The 21006-nt window shown below is 41.3% G+C and overlaps 1 protein-coding gene across 3 annotated transcripts in view; it reads left to right on the top strand.

Moving 5' to 3' along the window:
- The window catches only part of atm (ATM serine/threonine kinase), a 190193-nt gene that overhangs the window by 113009 nt on the left and 56178 nt on the right, over nt 1-21006 (top strand). For 2 of the 3 annotated variants that reach the window (XM_041198875.1, XM_041198876.1), the window contains 6 exons: nt 1396-1573; nt 2946-3033; nt 3528-3686; nt 5220-5328; nt 8832-8920; nt 13020-13122. In XM_041198875.1, coding sequence (XP_041054809.1) covers nt 1396-1573; nt 2946-3033; nt 3528-3686; nt 5220-5328; nt 8832-8920; nt 13020-13122 — 726 coding nt within the window. Of the gene's footprint in view, nt 1-1395; nt 1574-2945; nt 3034-3527; nt 3790-5219; nt 5329-8831; nt 8921-13019; nt 13123-21006 lie in introns of those variants that run through there. The other variant, XR_005944414.1, reaches the window with a different exon arrangement.

The following is a 21006-nucleotide window of genomic DNA, read 5'->3' as shown; positions in this document are numbered from 1 at the left end:
AGGGCATTAGAATGCAATTGAGAATTAATATTTTATGATCCTGTTAGGGTCCATTAATTTAGAAAATAATTTTGAACACCGAGCGATTAACTGACAGAATTACACCACAAGATTAAACGTTTTTAGACAAAAACAAACTTTATCGTACATATAAATTAAACAAAGCAAACACCACTAACTTAAGACTATAGCTTATAAAGACTTAAGCTATAAACTCAGTTCTACTTTTTATTTCTTCACCCAACCCTGCCCCCCAACCTGTCAACCGTTCTCTTATCTTACAAAATCTTGAAATTCATTCACTTCTCCTGGGACCAACCCAAAGGCATGCCACAGCCCATCAGAATTTACTTTACTTCTCTTTCCCCAAGACACAAGATTTATGGGATCCTTACAATTTTCTTTAACGACCTTGCGACTGCAATCTCCAGTTCCTGGCTTTGGACATATTTGGCCTGCTTTTTCCCAGTCTGCTCCCACAGCTTCTGTATAGCTTTTCCCAAGCTAAATATTCAGTTTTCTGCCACAAGGCTCTGTGAAGATCACTGTAGATTTCTTCCTCTAGCTTCAAACTAGGAAATCTCACAGCTCCTTTCCCCCTCACAAACTCCAAATTGAGCTCCAGACCCCGCCAGCACGCTGTGTGGTGAACAATAAAGTTAGTATTTTCTTTGCTTAAATACAGGCCTGAGGAACATTAATTTCTTTTGGTTTTCCCCACTAAGTGAGTTGCAGCCCACACAAGACCAGATCTGCAACTGCCTCTGCCTGTTCCCAAACTGAATTGCTTGCTTCTGTCAGCAAACACACATAGATCAATTAAACAAAAGGACCTTCTTACCAAGACCGCACCCTGAGTCACAACGTCGATGGTGATGTGGCAAGTTTTGGGGTGTCCTCAAACAGAAATGTAAATTGATTATTTTACCTTCAACATTCTGTAACCCATTTGAATGATTTTAATTTCTAATGGATGTAATTACCCTCTCTTCAGACTCTCTGACTTCATTACAAGCTTAAAAATGGATCATTCATTGTTCAAGGTTTCTCACTATCAACTCTGAGCTTGCAAGATAAACACAGGCTACATTTTAAGTGTAATAAATCCAGGCTTGCTTGAATTGCATTTACATCAGAGTTGTTTTTACCACTTTCTCAACCAGATGCCTTCGTTTTTCTACATTTAAAATTTTAATTCCTAAAGCTAAAAGTTATATGATAGTTACATCATAAAACATGAATTATGTACTATTTATTTGCAACAATATTTTGAAAGCTTTAATTGGCACGGAATTCTGAGTTTTTAAAACTCGTACGTAGATTTAATCTTGGTACACTGTAAGCTTAAAGTTGCAATTGACTTATTTGCTACTGTTGACTAATTTGCTTCATCAGGTGAAGACTGACTTCTGCCAGATGATCCTTCCATACTTGATCCATGATATTCTCCTTAATGACAAGGATAGCTCCTGGCAGGTGTTGTTATCTAACCACATTCGAGGGTTTTTTAATGCATGCTGTAGAATGGGATCAAGCTCCAGCCGATCCACCACACCAGCCATTGTTGACTCAGGTAATTGATTATGCATTTGTCCACTGTAACAATATTTCAACAAGTATTCGGATATTGAATGTTGTACATAAATTTGCTTAAAAATGAACAATTTAAAATCAAGTTTGTAAAGTGAGAATGCAAGCGTAAAACCTAAAATGACTGACTCACTTAGTTCAGTGCCAGCCCAAATGCCCTCTACGTAATGCCTCCAGTGCCAGAAGATCTGGGATGAGGAACCCAACAAAATGAGATGTTGGACCTGTCCTCCACCAGTCTGTGTGACAATGTGATTTTTGAATTAGTCTCTGTGGCAATGAGCTTTGGGTTTGCTTCTGCCCTTCACCATTCCAGTGCTTAACGATGGGGAGCTATTACTACAACTAAGATGACCAACATGGAATGGGAAAAAGTAGCAATGCTATTGGGGCAAATTTTCATTCGAGAGTAAGGTACCCAATGCCCGGAACATTTCCGGATACTGACCCCGCAGAGCAGATTTCAAAGTGACAACCACTAATTGGCCCGGAGGTGAGTTCGGCGTCCAGTTAGGACGTGGGAGCTGGACTTGGAGGAATAGTTTAAAAGGCAAACAACAGCCATGATTAGCTTGCGATTGCCTTTGCAAATTAGTGAGCTGGGAGAGCCGAGGGCCAGCAGTGGTTTGGGCAGGCAGCCCCACCTTTTTCTGACGCCTCACTTTTAAGGCTGTGGGCAGAAAGGACAGCTGTATTCTTCTATCCAATGGAAAAAGAACTACTGCGAGCCAGATGACTAAAGAGGTGTGGCTACAGGTGGCCAGAGATACCAGCAGCCTTACACTGTGCTCAAGAATTTTTCGGATCCTTTATGTTCCCGCCAGCCATTTGAAAATTGCTGTTGATCCCCGTGCACCTAACAAGCTCAACATATAATGAATTGGACATGTGCAGGTTGCCTGCTCCTCCCTTCTGCCCACCCTTTGAAAATCTAATGCATCACTGGGCATTGCGAACCAGTGACACCTTCTGATTATGTGATTTTCCGTGCCCACCCGCACCTAAACTTGCTTCCACGGGCAATTGAAAATTCAACCCAGTGACCCAGCACCAAATTCTCCCCTTCAGTTATAGCTAAAATAGCATTGACCAGTTAGATCTGGGATTTTCATCATCATTGGATAAATCAGGGTTGGGTCTCATCAAGAATATACGATTAAAAGATGGGCACGTATCTTTTGAGTGGCTGCATGTCTTATTACAATGATAAACTGGTTGTGTCTGCTGCTGATACATTTTAGTTGCTGCAAAAGCTACCGCAGCTTAGATAGAAGTATGAGGATGTTGTTTGATTTTTATACATTTGGTGAAAAAAGTACAATGCTTTTTTGTTGACCCATTTTTTATTTTGATAGAAACAGACAGCCTTCCCCATGGACATATGGATAAAATATCTCGGCGCACCATGCTGGCAGTGGTCGATTACTTGCGAAAACAAAAAAGGTCTCAACATGTATTAATTCTGTCTTTTTAAATTAAAATTACATTACAGGTCAGTCAGCATCTAAAGAAGAAAAATAGTTCAGCTAATGTATAACTTCATTAGTGGGGGGGGGGCAGTGAAGGAGCGGGCACGCCGCCATTTGATGTGGGGGGGCCAATTAAGTCAGGAGTTCTGCCCGACATCATCCGCGTCATTTTACACACCAGCGAGCGCGCCCACCGCTCGCTGAGGTAAAGATCCTGGCCCAGAATTTTGTTTCCTTTTGTATTGTGATGAAGGGTTGCATCTAAAATATGATCCACACTTTCTCAGACCCTCACTGACATGAATCACTACAAGATAATGACTTGGTTTAACATTGCCTTCAATGTTTGCTCTTATTTGTGGAGTTAACTATGATCTATTTGGTTTATTTTAAGTTTAGACATATGAAATTAAGCATACACAAAAAAACTGTTATATCAATTTGTTATCTGCATCTTTCTCATTCTAGACACCAGCTGAGCACTGCATGGGATGACAACTTCTGGTTGGATCTGAACTACTTGGAGGTTGCTTTGACAGCCCAGTCATGTGCAGCTCACTTTACAGCCTTGCTATGCGCAGAAATCTATGCAGATAAAATCAGATCCGAAGAGGAGGAATTGAAACGGTACCAGCTGGAACTGTAGCAAATAATTACAAGTCTTTATCTGATATGAACAGAGATGTGCCCATGACCAAAGCAACACATTTTTGTCTTCAGAAAGAGAATGGTATCGACTTCTTTAATTCTGTCAGCTCACATAGGGGATTAAAACCAGCTTCAATCAGAGGAATGTCCCAACTTGATACAATTGACCACTATTAGTTGGTTTGTCTAAGACTGGTATCTGAGGGATGATGTAAAATATTCAATTGAAAATATTCTGTGATCAAATTTATGTATGATTGGCAGCTTTTTATTTTGTCAGTCATTTAAATTCAACTAGGTCCAAGTCCCTTTTTTGAGGGCAAGTCATCACCTCGTATAGTGAACCTGTTGGTGCTAATGCAGTTTTCCTACTATACATGACAGACAGTAAAACCCTAATGTGGTAAAAGAACAAATAGTTGCTTTTGAAGCTGCCTGAAGTCTCCTTTAGCTATTTGCATTGATTAAAAACTGTGGGAGACCTTCTAAAGTGTCTCATGGTCAGCATCATTCAATTGCTTATACATCTAACTGAAAGTGAGTAGAACTTTTAATAAAGCTGGTAGCTGAAACAAGCTGAAGAGGGTCCTCTTTTCCCTGATATCTGGACAGGTAACTGCGCTTCCTGAGAAAGGGAGAGCTAGGAGTCACTTATGAGAGTTATCTGAAACATGGGCCCTGATATTTGCCATGACACCCATTCAAAGCAGTGGGAGGATTTATGAAGTTACTTCATGCACAGAAGTATAAGTTTTCTAGAACACCCTCCAGTTTTAGCTTTTTTCCTCCAAGTCTCCCACCAATCAGCCAATGCTGATCGACAGTTTGGCTGTCTGTTTGGCGGCCAAGCCTACGGCAGAAGGATGCAACGGAAGAGCAGGCAGATCTTGGGGGCTGGTGGGATGATTACAGAGAAAGATGCAAGATTATGGATGCAGGGAAGGCAGAATAGTCAGGGGGTGCTCAACGTGGGTGGAGACTGGGGGGGGCTTTACAAGTAAGCTTGTTCAACCTAGGTGAAATGCTCCTGTTCCTCCAGCCCCACAAGCAGAGCTCTACAGATGCATATGTTATGGATCCTGTCCTCCTTGCCTCCTTTTACCTGCCGGATTTTCAGAGAGCAGGGAAATCTGGACAACATGAGTTTAAAAATAGAAAGCTTATAAAAGTGGAGGCATGTAGCCTTCATAAAAGCTTTCAACAATTGATCAGACTGCTGGGAGTGTTTTGGTCACCCTCCCCCCACCTTAAAACCTGAAGTAGGCAGGTTGAGCTCGGTTTTGAAATGATGACTTCCCGGCCAATCCAAACCCCATCTTTTATGGAGACTAAAATTACCCCCATGGAAGCCAGAAATGCTAAGAGTAAAGTAACCTCAAAATGTAACAACTGCTGCAAAATTGTATGAAAACTAATTATGTACAATCGGTAAATAATTATAGGGGACACGGGTAGCAAGATACTGCAGCAATGAAACCTAAGTGGAAATAACCATGTTCCTGATATTGTTAGGAGTTCATACAAAGCGGCACGCAGCCTAAAGTTTGATGAGACCAGCCAAGAGCTAACAATCTCCAGCATGAGCAACAAAAGCAAAGAAGAAACAGGGATCGGTTTACAGGTAAAGGACTAAAATTGATTTTTAAATGTCTCCTTAAAATGTTTATCTTCCCTTCCCATATCTGCAATAAACTCTCTAAGAAAGGAAATGAATAGTCTCTATTCAGTCATTCATATTAAACACCTGAATATACGAGTGATAGATTGGTGCTTGAACAAATGTTCAATAAATAAGCAAATAAGAATTCACGATACCTCTGTTTATCAGTCAGTCACAGCTATTATATCCCAGTAATGGAAACTATACTGAGGCTTGCATTTGACCACAATCATACTGTCCCATGGATGTGACTAAAGTTTAGTGATAGATAATCTTCTCACACTGAATGGCAAGTTACAATTTTTTAAAAAATGTTAAACTAACTGCTGCACAAGAAATATAACGTTTATTCTTTGGCATTATAACACATAAACCAGTCTTTTAAAAAGGGAGAGAGGAATAGACCAAGCCTTTTCTGGCCAGTCAGCCTAACTTCAGTGGCAGACAAATTATTGGAAAACATTCTGAGACAGTATTAATCATCATTTAGAAAGGCATGGATTGATCAAGGAAGTCAGCATGAATTTGTTAAGGAAGGGACTTATCTGACTCACTTGATTTAATTTTTGAGGAAGTAGCAAGGAAGGTTGATGAGGCTAGTGTGTTTGATGTAGTCTACATTGGTTTTAGCAAGGCTTTTGATAAGGCCCCACATGGGGGACAGATCAGGAAAATAGAATTCCATGGGATCTAAGAAAAACTGGCAAATTGGACACAAAGTTGGCTCAGTCACAGGAGCAAATGGTCGAAGGCTGTTTTTGTGACCGGAAAGCTGTTTCCAGTGGAGCTCCACAGGGCTCAATACTATGATTCAGCCAGTTGTACAGAGCATGATTAAGAAGTTGTAGATGATACAACAATTGGGTTTGTAGTTGATAGTGAGAAAGAAAACTGTAGACAATGGACTGGTCAGTTAAGAAGAAAAGTGCAAATGGAATTCAATCCAGGGAAGTGTGAGGTAATGCATTTGAGGAGGCCAGACAGAGCAAAGAAATACACAATAAATGTTAGGATATTGAGAAGTATAGAGGAATAGAGGCACCTTGGACTACATGTCCACAGATCACCAAATGTACCAGGACAGGTAGATAAAGTGGTTAAGAAGGCAATGGGGATACTTTATTAGCCAACGCATAGAATATAAAAGCAGGAAGTTAATGCTGCAACTTTATAAAACACTTGTTAGGCTGCCCCATACAGTTTTGGTCACCACATTACAGGAAGGATGTGATTGCACTAGAGAGGATGCAGAGGACATTTAGGACAATGTTGCCAGAAAAGGAGAATTTTAGCTTTCAGGAAAGACTAGATTAGCCAAGGTTATTTTCTTTGGAACAAAGGAGGTTGAAGGGAGATTTAATTGAAGTGTATAAAATTGAAAGACTTAGAGTGGATAGGGAGAACCTATTTCCCTATGCAGAGAGGTCAGGACTAAAGGGGAGTTGAGAAGAATTTTTTTCCATTGGTGGTGAAGGTCTGTGCTGGAAAGGCTGGTAGAGGCAGAAACACTTGTCACATTTAAGAAGTACATGCAAATACGCTTGAAGTGCCATAATCTACAAGGCTATGGACCAAAAGCTGGAAAGTAGAATTAGGCTGGATAGCTCTTTTTTAGTTAGCATAGCATGATGGGCCAAATGGCCTCTTATGCTGTAACTTTCTGATTCTTTCAATTAACTATATTAATTGGATACCTGTAATAATTTCATATCACAACTTATCATTGAAGCTTATTTGTGATAACTGAGTTATTGATATAAAAATTTTGTGTTAGAATCAAAAAGAATGGTACAGCACAATAGGCCATTTGGTCCAGCATGTCAGTGCCAGCTCTCTGCAAGAGCATTTCAGCTAATGCTCAGTGCCTTACCTTTTCCCCATAGCCCTGCAAATCTGTTCTCTTCAGTAATTTATCCGATTCCCTTTTGAAAGCCATGATTGAATCTGTCCCACCACACTCAGGCAGTGCATTCCTGATCCTGACCTAATAAGGTTTTTTCACCTCTGGTTCTGTTGCCAATCACTTTAATTTGGTGTTGTCGCAACCTTTCGGCCAATGGGAACAGTTCCTCCTTATCTGCTGTGACCAGACCCCTCATGATTTTGGTCACCTCTATCAAATATCTCAACCTTCTCTAAGGAGAACAGTCCCAGCTTTGCCAATCTATCATCATAACTAAAGCTTCTCAATCCTAGGACTATTCTTTTCTATACACCCTCCAATGCTGTCACATCCTCCCTAAAGTATGGTGCCCAGAATTGGACACAATACTCCACTTGAGGCCAAAAATCCTTGAGGGCCAATAGGAGTAGGAATGTCCCTGCCAGCCCAAAAAGGAAACCTTGGACATCCATTGCCCAGTGCTTCCTTCTCCCTCTCTGACCAGAATTCCTGTCTCTGAGCACTTAACTCATGCAGGAAGTCCCAGAGGATACCATACAATAGTTGCCTGCCATGATTTATTTTGCTACCTCATTTGATTGAGGTAAGGTGCCTCTGGAGAGTATATTTTTAGTGACAATTAAAGAGAGTTGGTCTAGTGCAGATTTTAATCTCTATTGCAGTGATTGAGCATCAAATAGAGTCATAGAGGTCTACAGCACAGAAAAAGTGAAGATGCTATGAGGTACCATATTATGTGTAGCAATGAAAACTATAGGTTTTTGAATATAAGCCCAATTTATGAAAATCTGGATAATCTATCCTATGCAATAAGCACATCTCCGCTTGTAGTTCAGAGGACAAGCTGCACTAACTTTTGTAATAGGAGGCTCTTACCTAATCTGAAGGTTACTGGCAGATGAAAAGTTTGTTTTATGAATGTATTTCAGTCCATTGCAGAGTTTTACTTGGAGCTGGTGTACTTGGTCACCGCCTTTGTCCCTTCTGACACAGCGTGCTTGGCCAGTTCCCTGGGCAGCAGCAGGTGCATGGTGGTCTGGATCTCCCAGGAGCTGATGGTGCTGTGCCTGTTGTAATGGGCCAAGCAGGAAACCTTACTTGCGATGCGCTCGAAAATACCATTCACGAACGATTCACTTGGAAGGGGGTTAAAATTCCTTAAGCAGCAGCAGCAGTTTCAGGGTTGAAGGGAAAGTTGCGGTCATAGCAATTAACTGTGACTTAATTGTTTACAATGGACATGCAGCCAGGTGACTTCTTTTGGTGCGCTAAAGGAGGGTAGCTATATTTGGGGTTGAAAATTGGCAATCAAATTGGTCTGGCACCTCAGATCCCTTGTACCTAGCTACAAATCAGGAAGGAGTTTGGTATCGGGGAAAATGAAAGTAAGTAAAACATAAATACCTCATTTTGTAAAGACTAACCAAGATCTTGGACTCCTGAATTTGCTGTATTATTGGAAAACCAGAGGACTCCAAGTGGTAGCATTGTTATAACAGAGAAAGTGAGTGCTGTAAAAGTTTGTGATGTTATTCATGATTAAATTAACATGTTCTAACAGGAGCTCCTAATTGATGTATACAGAAGTATAGGAGAACCTGATAGTTTGTATGGCTGTGGTGGAGGAAAGATGTTACATCCACTTGCCAGGTAAAAACCAAAGTTAAATATACTTCATATTTTACTCTGTGACAATACTGGTTTTGTTGAGATTTGTATTTTTCTCCAAATTTTTTCCACATCTATTCACCTGTAAACCTCAGCTGTTTTTTTACAATTTCATGAGTATGGGCAGCTTTTATGGTCCTGTTAGGGACTGTTAACATTTAAAAAGAAATCTAAGTACCTCATTTTAACCAATAAAACTGCGACAAGATTTCACTTTTTTTGTAATAAAACAAACCTTATTGTATATAAAAGAATTAAATAAAACAAGCACTATTAACTTAACAACATGGCTTATAGCTGGTTATGCACTCGGGTTTACTTCCTACTTCCCCCAAGAATTCTCCTATAAGACACATCAATCTTGAAGTTATTTACTTCTGTAGGGACCATAGTGTGCCACAGTCCTCTGGAGAATTTTCCTTAGCTCCAGCTATCCCTAGAGGTAAAACTTTCATTTAACCCCCCTCTTGACTGTGGAGGCCTTGGTCCCTTAGAGTCATAGAGTTATACAGCACAGAATCAGTCCCTTCAGCCCATCGTGTCCACGCCAGCCATCAAGCACCTAAATGTTCTAATCCCATTTTCCAGCACTTGGCCCGTAGCCCTGTATGCTATGGCGTTTCAGGTACTCAAAGTTTTGGTTACTTTTTTGATACTTCCAAGCTAATCTGCTGGTTACTTTCTTTTGCAATAAGTCACTGTGAGGCCTACTGTAGATTCTCTCACCGGATTCAAACTGGGTAATCTTCGAGCTTCAGATCCTCACAAGACTCAAACTGAGATTGAGCCTCACACATTCCATGCAGTCAATGTTGAAGTTAGTGTTTTACTATGCTTACAGTACAGGTCTGTCTGTAATTTATTTTGGTTAACTCCTCTCCATTAGCTGCAAACCACACAAGGTCCAATCTGTGACTAAAAACCACTCCCAGCAAACACCCAGATAAATTGAAACCAGAGAGCCTTCCTAAGCTCCACCCATCTCCATAACAATGTCGCCTGCTCTGGATACTCCTCAGCCAGACCTTTCGGTTAATTATCACTCATTTACAATTACTTCTTTGTTCTGATTAAGTACATAGATTTTAAAACGTTTCAGGGTTTAGTGAAGACATCTCTTTAGACTGCACCCCTTTGCAAGCAGTGTAGACATCACGTCTCCAGTTCTCCAGCTAAGCCTGCCTGCTGTTTTGTAACTCTATCTCTTCTGTTCTGACTCCATTAGACACATATGGGTAACCTTTTGAACTGCCATTTCTGTAGGTTCTGGCAATCACTAAAGCCCAAAATTTTAAATGCTTTACCTTCACAACAATAACTTTCCCAGAACTAAACATTACCTCTAAAATACTAACATGAGCCATGAAGTAGATATTCACAAGATAGCCCTCTAGTGGCCAATCCTTTGTGTGCAACACTTTGGCAGTAATTGTTACCAAGATATTTATCTGTGCTGGGGAATGTGATGCATCTAGTAACCTCACTGCATTGAGAAGTAGCAGGAGTATGCCCTTGTCAGTGAATTCACTGAGTATTCCAACAGCACTGGACCATCAAAAGCAGGGAAGTATTGTCTGTGGTGTTGGGCAGTTCACAGGGCATAATCCTGCTACTTCTCAATGCATTGAGGTTACTAGATGCATCTACCTACACACGACAAAAGTGATGTGCCTAACAGTGGAGAGGTTGTGTTTTACAGAGCTTTGCTATACACTTAGGAAAAACCTCCTCACCACATTAGATCTCCATACAGCACTAACAGTGGCTTGGAAGTTATCACACATAACTTTTTCTGTCCAACTCCTGGAACTGATAACCTGGAGTGTTAACCAATTGATTATCCATAGCAATTACAAAGAGGCAACAAAAGCATTATTTGGCAAGATAATGCAATATCACAAGAACAGAAGCAGAAATTAGAAAAAAATTATATACACAGGTGGTTTAAATATGGAATTTTACAATGAAACTGAGATAATTAAATAGATGCTTGAAAAGGATGAGTTTTAAACGATATGGGGAGCAAGCAAGAAGGTAGGTTTAGACCACTAAATGCCTGGAGAAAACACCAGATTATCTGTTTCTGAGTTGTAATATTCTGTGATTCTAGAAGCATCAAAGTGGAAGTCGGTTGTGTGAAAGGAAAACCAGGAACAGTTGCATTTATATTCGGGTTATCCTGCACATGAAGATTATTTTAGAGAAATTGGATACAAAAATTAGATAATTTGTCATTAAACAAGCTGTAATGTTTAATTTTAGCAGAAGGCAGCCATAATTTGTTTGATTCCAATGTGGCTTCAGTGCAGGCAGATCCACGGTAGACATGTCTTCCCCCTACACCAGCTTCAAGAGAAGCACATAGACTAGCAAACACCACACTACCTTACTTTTGTGGTTCTCGCAAAAACATTTGACACCGTGAGCAGAATGGTCCTCTACCAGGTACTAGAGAAAATCAGCTGTTCTTCCAAGTTTTTCAGTTTCATATGATCCTTTCATGATTACATGCATTGCACCATTCAGTTTGATGGCACCACATATCAAGAAGGAGATCAAGAAGGGGGGAACAGGGCTGTGTCTTAGCCCTTATTCTGTATCGTTTTCTCTGTTCTACTGACCTATGCTTTTCCTGCTGACGCGGAAGGAGCACATGATCAGATGGGAAACTCCTCCATCTAGCAAGACTAAAAACCAAGACATAAGTGCGACATATCCTGATCAGAGAACCTCTGTATGCTGATAATGCTGTACTAGTTGCCTAGGCAGAAGACCAGCTCCAAAGGCTTATACGATGTCTGTTTCATGCCTGTCATGTTTTCCCTCACCATCAGTGTCAAGAAAACTGTAGTTATGGTAAAAGGGTGTTTTCTGCACCCACGATCAGACTCACCAACACATCTCTGGAAACAGCAAATTCGCTACCTTAAATCAACGGTGACAGGCAACCTTTCTCTTGACGAAGAGCTCAGCACAGGCATTGGAAAGGTAGCCACCAACTTCAGCTGACTAACAAAGCAGGCATGGAAAGACAACAAACTGACCCACAGGACCAAAATGCTCATCTTTAAGGCCTGTACCCTCAGCACATTACTTTATGGCAGCAAAGCCTGGACAACTTGAACCTACCAAGAAAAAAGGCTCAATAACTTCCATCTCCAGTGTCTACGATGCATCCTCGACATCACATGGAAAGACAAAGTCACCAATGAAGCAGTCCTTTCTATGGGCAAACATGCTTTCTAGGAATGCTTCATCCATGACTTTGCCTTTCTACGTGATGCCGAGCATGCTAGTGCTAATCAACAAAGACGGTTTCGCTGGCTTTGGGCACAGGGCGGAAGCTGGTTGCATTTGCAAGGATATGCTAAACGGGGAGGTAGCCCATACCAGGAGACCAGGGCACCCAAAACTCCGATTCAAGGATTCTGTCAAAAGTGACATGATAGTCCTCAATGTCGATCACGACAAGTGGGGAAACTCTAGCTAACAATCAATGTAGATGGCAACACCCGCTATGGGCACGAATTAGCTACCATGATGATGTTTGGTCTAAGAATTTCCAAAACACACACCAGCCCTACAATTGAGGTGCCAGCAGAGGGCATCCCACACCAAAGGCAAGGGACAACTTTCATTGTGACAGACTTTGCCTTTCCTGAATCGGCTTGTTCATCCATCAAAAGAAGAGAAACAGATGATCTCATCTGACCTCACCAAAGGCCTGAGGCTGTATTCCCATCATTTTGTGCTGATGGAAGAATGCCAATCATGCATACAGGTTATTTTAGAGAAATTAAGTACAAAAAATAGATAATTTGTCATTAAACAGGCTGCAATATTTAATAATAAAGATAAAAACAAAAAACTGCGGATGCTGGAAATCCAAAACAAAAACAAAAACAGAATTACCTGGAAAAACTCAGCAGGTCTGGCAGCATCGGCAGAGAAGAAAAGAGTTGACGTTTCGAGTCCTCATGACCCTCCAACAGAACTGCAATATTTAATGTTAGGAGAAGGCAACCCTAATTTGTTTGATTCCTTTTGATAAGCTAATATTTTGATTTTTACCTTTACACAGAATTCGGACATACGAGCATGAAGTGCTATGGGACAAAGCTCTTGTAACATATGACATTGAAATGAATCTCCCTGTCTCTACACGCCAAGCTGGTATTGTCCAGGTAGTGTTGCTGTCTTAAGTCCTAAAACTTATTTATGTACTGTATTATAAACTGTAAGGGGGAGACGGTGGTGTAGTGGTAATGTCGCTGGAGAGACAATCCAGAGATCCAGTCTAATGCTCTGGGGACATGGGTTCAAATTCCACCATAACAGCTGATGGAATTTGAATTCAGTTAATAAATCTGGAATATGAAGCTAGGCTCAATGATGGTGACTATCATCAATTGTCGTAAAAACCCATCTGATTGATTAATGTCCTTTAGGGAAGTATCATGAAGATATAAATGTATATAATGTTATTGGAAATTGTTTTAAATTGGACTTGTAGTAGGGTCTGTGTCTGTGGATGTGAGTGTGTGTGTCTTAATTGGATTAAAGCCAGCTGGTCTGGGTGTTTTGATGTATAGTAGTTTTGAGATATTAAACAGTAAGGTAAAGGGTACATTTGCATTTTGTTGAATAAACCATTCAAAGACTGGGGGTGAAATCTTGCACCTAGCTAGGAGACACCAAGCAATATCTTTATATTACTAATAAAATTGGTACTATGAAAGAGGTTTTATTGTTAGAAGAGGTGGAGTGCAAAGGGCCTGGTGATACAATGAGAATTTGCATTTAAAAGGAAGGCTACGTATATACAGAAAAAAGTTTTATTTGTGTAAGTCAGAGGCATGTAAGAGGCACATAAGCAGCCTGTAAGCCCTACAACTGTCTGCAAAGGAAACAAATTGAAAGGAGCCTCGTTTTGAATTTGTAGGATAAAATGTGCTTTGCTTGGTATCTGTTTAAAGTTGGTGGGTTATTGTTGATTTGGTGAAGATTTACCTAAGAGCGATTAATTTGGGGATTTGTTTAATAGTTATTGTGATAGTAATTTGTAGACATGTATATGTGTTTAATTCCTTGTTAAATTAATAAACGTTTAATTTAATTTATATAAAAACCTCTTGGTAGTTTCATTTCTGAATTCAGAGCTGCATCTCAAACATACTAATTGAAAATATAGGTTATGATAGTTGTTTAAAGCTTCCCTCTGGGATTTTAAATAACTCTGCCTTACCAACTGTTGTGTCATAACAGGAAGGAAATCTGCCATCCTGACCTGGTCTGGCCTATATGTGACTCCAGACCCATGGCAATGTGGTTGCCCTCTCAAATATTCTACCAAGATCAGTTTAAGGGCAATTAGGGATGGGCAATAAATGCTGGCCTTGCCTGGTATTGGTTTCTCAATATTGTGGGACTCTGAAGATTTTTTATTCAGTAAGCCTGCGGAAAATGTTAGAGACCATTATGTGGCCTGTCAGCCTGCGGTGTTGGATGATGATTGACTGCCAGTGTGCTACACCAGCTTTTTGAGCAAGCTGCTGTTTACTCTCCAGCCTGCACAATTAAAAAAAGGTGGTGCCATATTAAATCTGGGAACAGTAGTAGCATCACAGAAAAGAGAGAGTGAAATCAAGAGCAGCACCCTTGCCATTTAAAATTGTTAAGTGTTATGATCATCTTTTTTCAGCTTCTCCCATTTTACCTGGGATTGCCACAATGCTTGTTGATCACCCTTCTTCTAATCCTGTCAGTCACTTACTCCTCTACCAATCCTGCTGCGTTTAACTCTCTTGCCACCACATCTTTCCATCTGGTCTTAGATCTTCCTCTTCTCCTCCTTCCTGGCAGTCCCATCTCCATCACTTGCCTGACCACATATTTTCTTTCTCTCCACAACAGATGACCATACCATTTCAATCTCTTTTCAGCTACCTTCTTTGATGCTCTACAATCTTTACTGACGCCTGATCTGCTAGTTTCTGATCCTCTCCTTTCTCACTACTCCACACATTCATCTCAGCATCCATATCGTATTAGTGTCCGGTCATTGTTCCTCTCTTCTTGATGTTACCCAAGTTTCTGTACTGTATGACAAGGCCAGTCTCACAGCTGTCTTGTTGTAAAATATAAAATATTGCTATCTATGAAAGTTTATTTATGCTTCATGTTACATTGTCAGTAGAGGGACCACAGCCTGAAGGAATTTTTTTTTGTTTTGAAGAAACTTGAGGTCTTTAGTATACTGGTTGCACTGAAGCAGCATCCTAAAGAAGACACAAATCTCTGATAACAAAAAAAAATCATAATAGCCAGATTGGGCGACACGGTGGCATAGTTGCTGGACTCATAATCCAGAGACCCAGCTAATGCTCTGGGGACATGGGTTCAAATCCCATCATGGCAGCTAGTGGAATTTGAATTCAGTTAACAAATCTGGAATATATAGCTAGGCTCAGTGATGGTGACCATGAAACTATCATCGATTATCATAAAAACCCATCTGGTTCATTAATGTCCTTTAGGGAAGGAAATCTGGCATCCTTACCTGGTTTGGCCTACATGTAACTCCAGATCCACAGAAATGTGGCTGACTCTTAACTGCTCACCAAAATGGCCTAGCAAGCCACTCAATTCAAAGGCAATTGGGGATGGGCAACAAATGCTCGCTGGTAACACCCACATCCTATGAAAGAATAAAGAAGAAAGAAAGCTCCTAGCCTCATGTCGGGACCTGGCAGAAGTCCTGACGCACTGACCTATGTGGGCATTTGAACTTTCAACAGGCAATTCACCTGCTCCCCAGACCCTCTGCGAAAGTCTCAGACTCTGAGCTAGTGTCGTAGACTTTGGACACTTCCTTGGGACTTACCTGAATCCAGGAAACATTAGACAAAGAAACCAAGCCTAACTCCTGGGTAATTACAGAACTGCCACCCCCCCCCCCTCCCAAATCACTCACGCTGACACCCTTGACTCCCACTTCAACCCCCAATTGCCACCCTCCTGACATCCCAACTACACTCTCTGACTACCCCCCACTGAATATGCTAATAGCTCTCCACCACCCAGCTACCCCCTGACCAGACATGACTACCCCCCAACCCAACTACCTCCTGACCCGATCTGACTAGCCTCTAACCTGACTACTCCTGCTGACTTGACCTGACTAGCCCTGACCCACACACCCGCCTGCCATCCCACCCACCTGCACAATACCAGATCTAAAATACCTTTATCCCGAGTTGGCTCCACAACATTTTGCTCCAGGAAACTGTCATTAAAGCATTCTACAAACTCATCTTCCAGACCATCTTTGCCAATTTGAGTGGTCCAGTCCATACTAAGATTAAAGTCTCCACAACTATTATGTTGCCTTTGTTGCAAGCTACAATAAGTTCTTATTTAATGCTCTGTCCAATGATATAACTACTGCTAGGGGGGTTATAAACTACTCCCACCAGAGTTTTCTGACCCATGTTATTCTTAATCTCGACCCATGCTGATTCTACTCCCATTTTCAGACTCAAGATCCTTTCACTATCCTTTATTATCAGGACTACCACTCCTACTTTTCCATTCTGCCTGCCTTTTCGGAATGTCGTATAGCCAACCTTGGCCTTTGTGTAACCATGTCTCTGTAACGGTGATTAGATGAAATTCATTTATTTCTATTTGCGCAAGTGGTGGGGGAGGTAGTGGCATAGTGGTATTGTCACTGGCCTAGTATTCCAGAGACCCAGGGTAATGCTCTGGGGACCTGGGTTTGAATCCTACCATGGCAGATGGTGAAATTTGAATTCAATAAAAATCTGGAATTAAAAGTCTGATGATAACCATGAAACCATTGCTGATTGTCATAAAACCCCATCTGGTTCTTTTTTTTTAAATTCATTCACGGGATGTGGGTTTCACTGGCTGGGCCAGCATTTGTTGCCCATCACTAGTTGCCCTTGAGAAGGTGGTGATGAGCTGCCTTCTTGAATCGCTGCAGTCCACGTGGTGTCCTTTAGGGAAGGAAATTTGTTGTCCTTACCTGGTCTGGCCTACATGTGACTTCAGACCCACAGCAATGTGGTTGACTCTTTTGACTTGTGTTTGACTCTGAACAAGGGCAATTAGGGATAGGCAATAAATGCTGGCCTACATCCTACGAATGAACAAAATAACCTTTTGCGGATGCTCCACACATTCAGAAAAAGTGACTTTAGTTTTATTTGTTTACAACTGTTCCCTGCATGGACCCTACTCTCTGATGCACAAATTACCGTTAAGTTCTCTGTCCCTTCCTTCCCACTGATATATTGCTGAAAAAAGACATGTTGCTGAAGCTTTTCGTCTTGCACTCATCAGGACAATTGCAGGAATACCAAATATAAAGGGAACAACAATTTATATTTCATGAGAAGAGAGTGCTGAGCCAACCTGTCTGGTTTGAATTTAAACAAAGCTTAGCAATTAACTGTCAGTCATCAGTTAGCTGGTGCATTTGCCATGGCGATGCCTCTACCAATCAGAGTCCATTTGCCAACCAACTAACACTCTCCTCTCATGAAGTGTAAACTATTGTTTGCTTTATATTTGTCATCCTTGTGATTGTCCTGATGAGTGCAAGACAAAAAGCTTCGACAACATGTGTCTTTTTACAACAATGCCCAAGTTCTATACTATTAGACAACTATTCATATTGATATGCTTTTCTATTGCCCCAACTTTTATCTTTGGATTTCTAAAGCTCCTTTCAATCAAACCCTTCTCTCCCTTCATTAGTTTGAAGACACCTTTCCCTGCCCTGACCGAACTTGCTGGTGCGTGTTTGCACCCTACTTGTCACATTCAGTTTACCATTACCTGTATCACTATCCCCCACTGTTACCTAGTCCTTTCCCACCCCCACTATTTAGTTTAAAGGCCCCTCAACAGCTCTAGTAAATACGACTTGCGAGCACAGTTCAGATGAAGACCATCCCAATGATATGGCTCCCTCTTTCCTCATTACTGGTGTCAGTGCCTCATGCATTGAAACCCACTTCTCTCACACCAATCTTTGAGCCACGTATTCAACCCTCTGATGTTATTTACCCTACGCCAATTTACTTGTGGCTTAGGTAGTAATCCAGAGATTATGACCTTTGTGGTTGTGCTTTGAAATTTAGCCCCTAACTGCTCATACCCCCTCAGCAGAACCTCTTTCTTAATCTTACCCATGTTGTTGTTATCCATGCGTACCATGATAACTGGATTTTTCCCCTCCCATTCCCCAAGTTTCTCTCCAAGTGACATCCTAAACCCTGGCATCGGGCAGGCAATATAGCCTCGGGACTCATGCTCTCGGCTGCAGGGAACTGTACCTGTCCTGCTGACTAAACTGTGCCATATTACCGCTACATTCCATTTTTCACCACCCACTTGAATGGTTCCCTGCGCCATAGTACCATAGTCAGTTTGCTCATCCACTGGCAGTCCCTACTCTCATCCACACTAGCTGCAAGAACCTCAAACCTGCTGAACAGTTGCACGGGCTGAGACTCCTCCATTGCCCCCTCCTGGGTCCCCATACCTGACCATGGACCAAATCAGAAGAACTTAGCCTAAGGGGTGTGACTGCCTCCTCGAACAAAGTGTCCAGATAACTTACCCCCTCCCTGATGCATCGCAGCGTCCAACTCCAGCTCATCAACTCGGAGCTGAAGTTCCTTGACCTGCAGACATTACTGCAAATGTAATTGCCGTGGATCACATTGGTATCCACCAACTATATGTACTACAGTTGCAACACATCACTTGCCCTGCCATCCTTTTTGTGTTTTATTTGACTAATTAGGTTTCAAGTTTAGAAATATCATCCAGCTGTTATCTGCAGTTATATTATACCTGTAGTTTAACCAGTTAAGCTATTGATTTAATATAATACTTATACCTCCCCAGTACCAGTCCTTTCCTGAATAGAGGGATAAAATCTTAAAACTCACCAGCCGATCACTATCTGCTAACTTAATTAATGCCTTGTTAAGCAATGAAAAAAATGACTTAGATATCATATTTGGTACAAGACATGTACAATCACAGCCCATTTGGTCCAGCAAATTTCTCCTTGCTAACTAAGGATGGATTCCCAAGTTTGGAAAGCTATTCCACAGATTAGAAAAGCAATATCCTGACACAGTCATTACTCCATTGTATCTATTAGATGATATCCAGAATTTTCCATCACAACCCTGCAGGCAAGAAAGAGCCACCAGATGTAGGAGCACAGTAACCCCGGCAATCCTCAACGCAAACTTCAGATGCCATGAAACCGTAATATTTCAGGTCAAACAAGGCCAAGGAAGCACTAAGGTCTTTACCACTCAACTCACGAATGACTACTTTTATAAGTTGAACATTTGGAAAAAAACATGAAGAGAAGTATAGGCACAGAATGTGGGGAGATCGTCAGAGTTCATGGCCAAGAACTTCACCATTGATTACACTTGCCAAGGTTTGAATGACATAGCTGCCAGACTGGGCCTTTGTCAGAGGTAAAAACAAAAAACTGCGGATGCTGGAAATCCAAAACAAAAACAGAATTACCTGGAAAAACTCAGCAGGTCTGGCAGCATTGGCGGAGAAGAAAAGAGTTGACGTTTCGAGTCCTCTTCTCCGCCGATGCTGCCAGACCTGCTGAGTTTTTCCAGGTAATTCTGTTTTTGTTTTGTCAGAGGTTGATGGGATCATTGTGAGCAAGTGACCTATCTGACCTTAAGATAAAAGCAAAATACTGCGGATGCTGGAAATCTGAAATAAAAACAGAAAATGCTGGAAAAACTCAGCAGCTCTGATAGCACCTGTGGGGAGAGAAACAGAGTTAACGATTCGAGTCCATATGCACTTTGAAGAAGAGTCGTACAGTTAAGTCCTTTTCTCTCTCCACAGATGCTGTCAGACCTGCTGAGTTTTTCCAGCATTTTCTGTTTTATTACCTATGTTACTTGGTCAGCTACACATGTCTATACATGATAGCTTTGATAAAAGTGAAGGTAGAGTCTTGTCTCCTTATTGAGAACACCCTTTCATCATACAGTGTGCACGACTATCATGGTAAGTGGGACAGACTAAACCAACAGCTCGAAACAAGGCATCCATGAGACACCTTGAGCCATCGGCAGCAGCATAATTCTACACTGCCACAATCATGGCCCAGCAGGTCACTCATGCCTCTATCACCATAAAACCAGAGAAGTGCCTAGGTATAACTTATCCACAAAAATAAGTACAACCTAGGCAATTAACGCCCTATTGGTCATACAGTTATAAGCAAAGTGATGAAGGGAGTCAAATAATGCCATCAAGTGACACCTAATCACCAACAACTAGCTATCTGAAGCTCAGTTTGGGTTCGCCTAGAACCACTCACCTCTAGACTGCAGAGTGGCTTTGATCCGGACATGGAGCTAAAGCTGATTTTCAAAAAAGAAGTGATAATTGCCCTCAATATCAAGGTAACATTTGGCTGACTGGTGCAAAGGAGGCAGAACAAGATTTGTGGTGAAGGAAGAAACCCTGAAGTAACTGGAGCCAAACCTAACACATGGGAAGATGATCATGGTCATGGGAGAACCATCATCACAGGCTGGGACATCACTACAAGTCTGTCAGCGCAATAAAAACAGAAAATGCTGGAAATATTTATTATGGTGGGCAGCATAAGATGCTGCCTGACATACTGGGTATTTCCAGCATTTTCTGTTATTTCAGATTTCTAGCATCTACAGTATTTTGCTTTTCCTAAGGGAAATGTCTTTGTTCTGTGCAAATCTGTCGTAAGGTCAGATATGAAGCCATTGATTGATGATTCCACAGTGTTAACTCCATACACAGCTCTTCAGTTAATGAAGCAGCTAATTCTAGCTCACAGAAGAACTTGGACAATATTCAGACTTGGGTTGACAAGTGGCAGATTATATTAATGACAGGCGTTGAGAAGCCCCAACATGAAAAGACGCAGCTACCTCACCATGACCTTCTGTGGTGCCATCATTGCTATGTTCCTCACCATTAACACATTGGACATCACC

Source organism: Carcharodon carcharias, chromosome 11 (genome assembly GCF_017639515.1).
Source record: "Carcharodon carcharias isolate sCarCar2 chromosome 11, sCarCar2.pri, whole genome shotgun sequence".
Lineage (NCBI taxonomy): Eukaryota > Metazoa > Chordata > Chondrichthyes > Lamniformes > Lamnidae > Carcharodon > Carcharodon carcharias.
The sequence above is the reverse complement of the archived record's forward strand: the minus strand, read 5'-3'. Positions and strand labels throughout refer to the sequence as shown.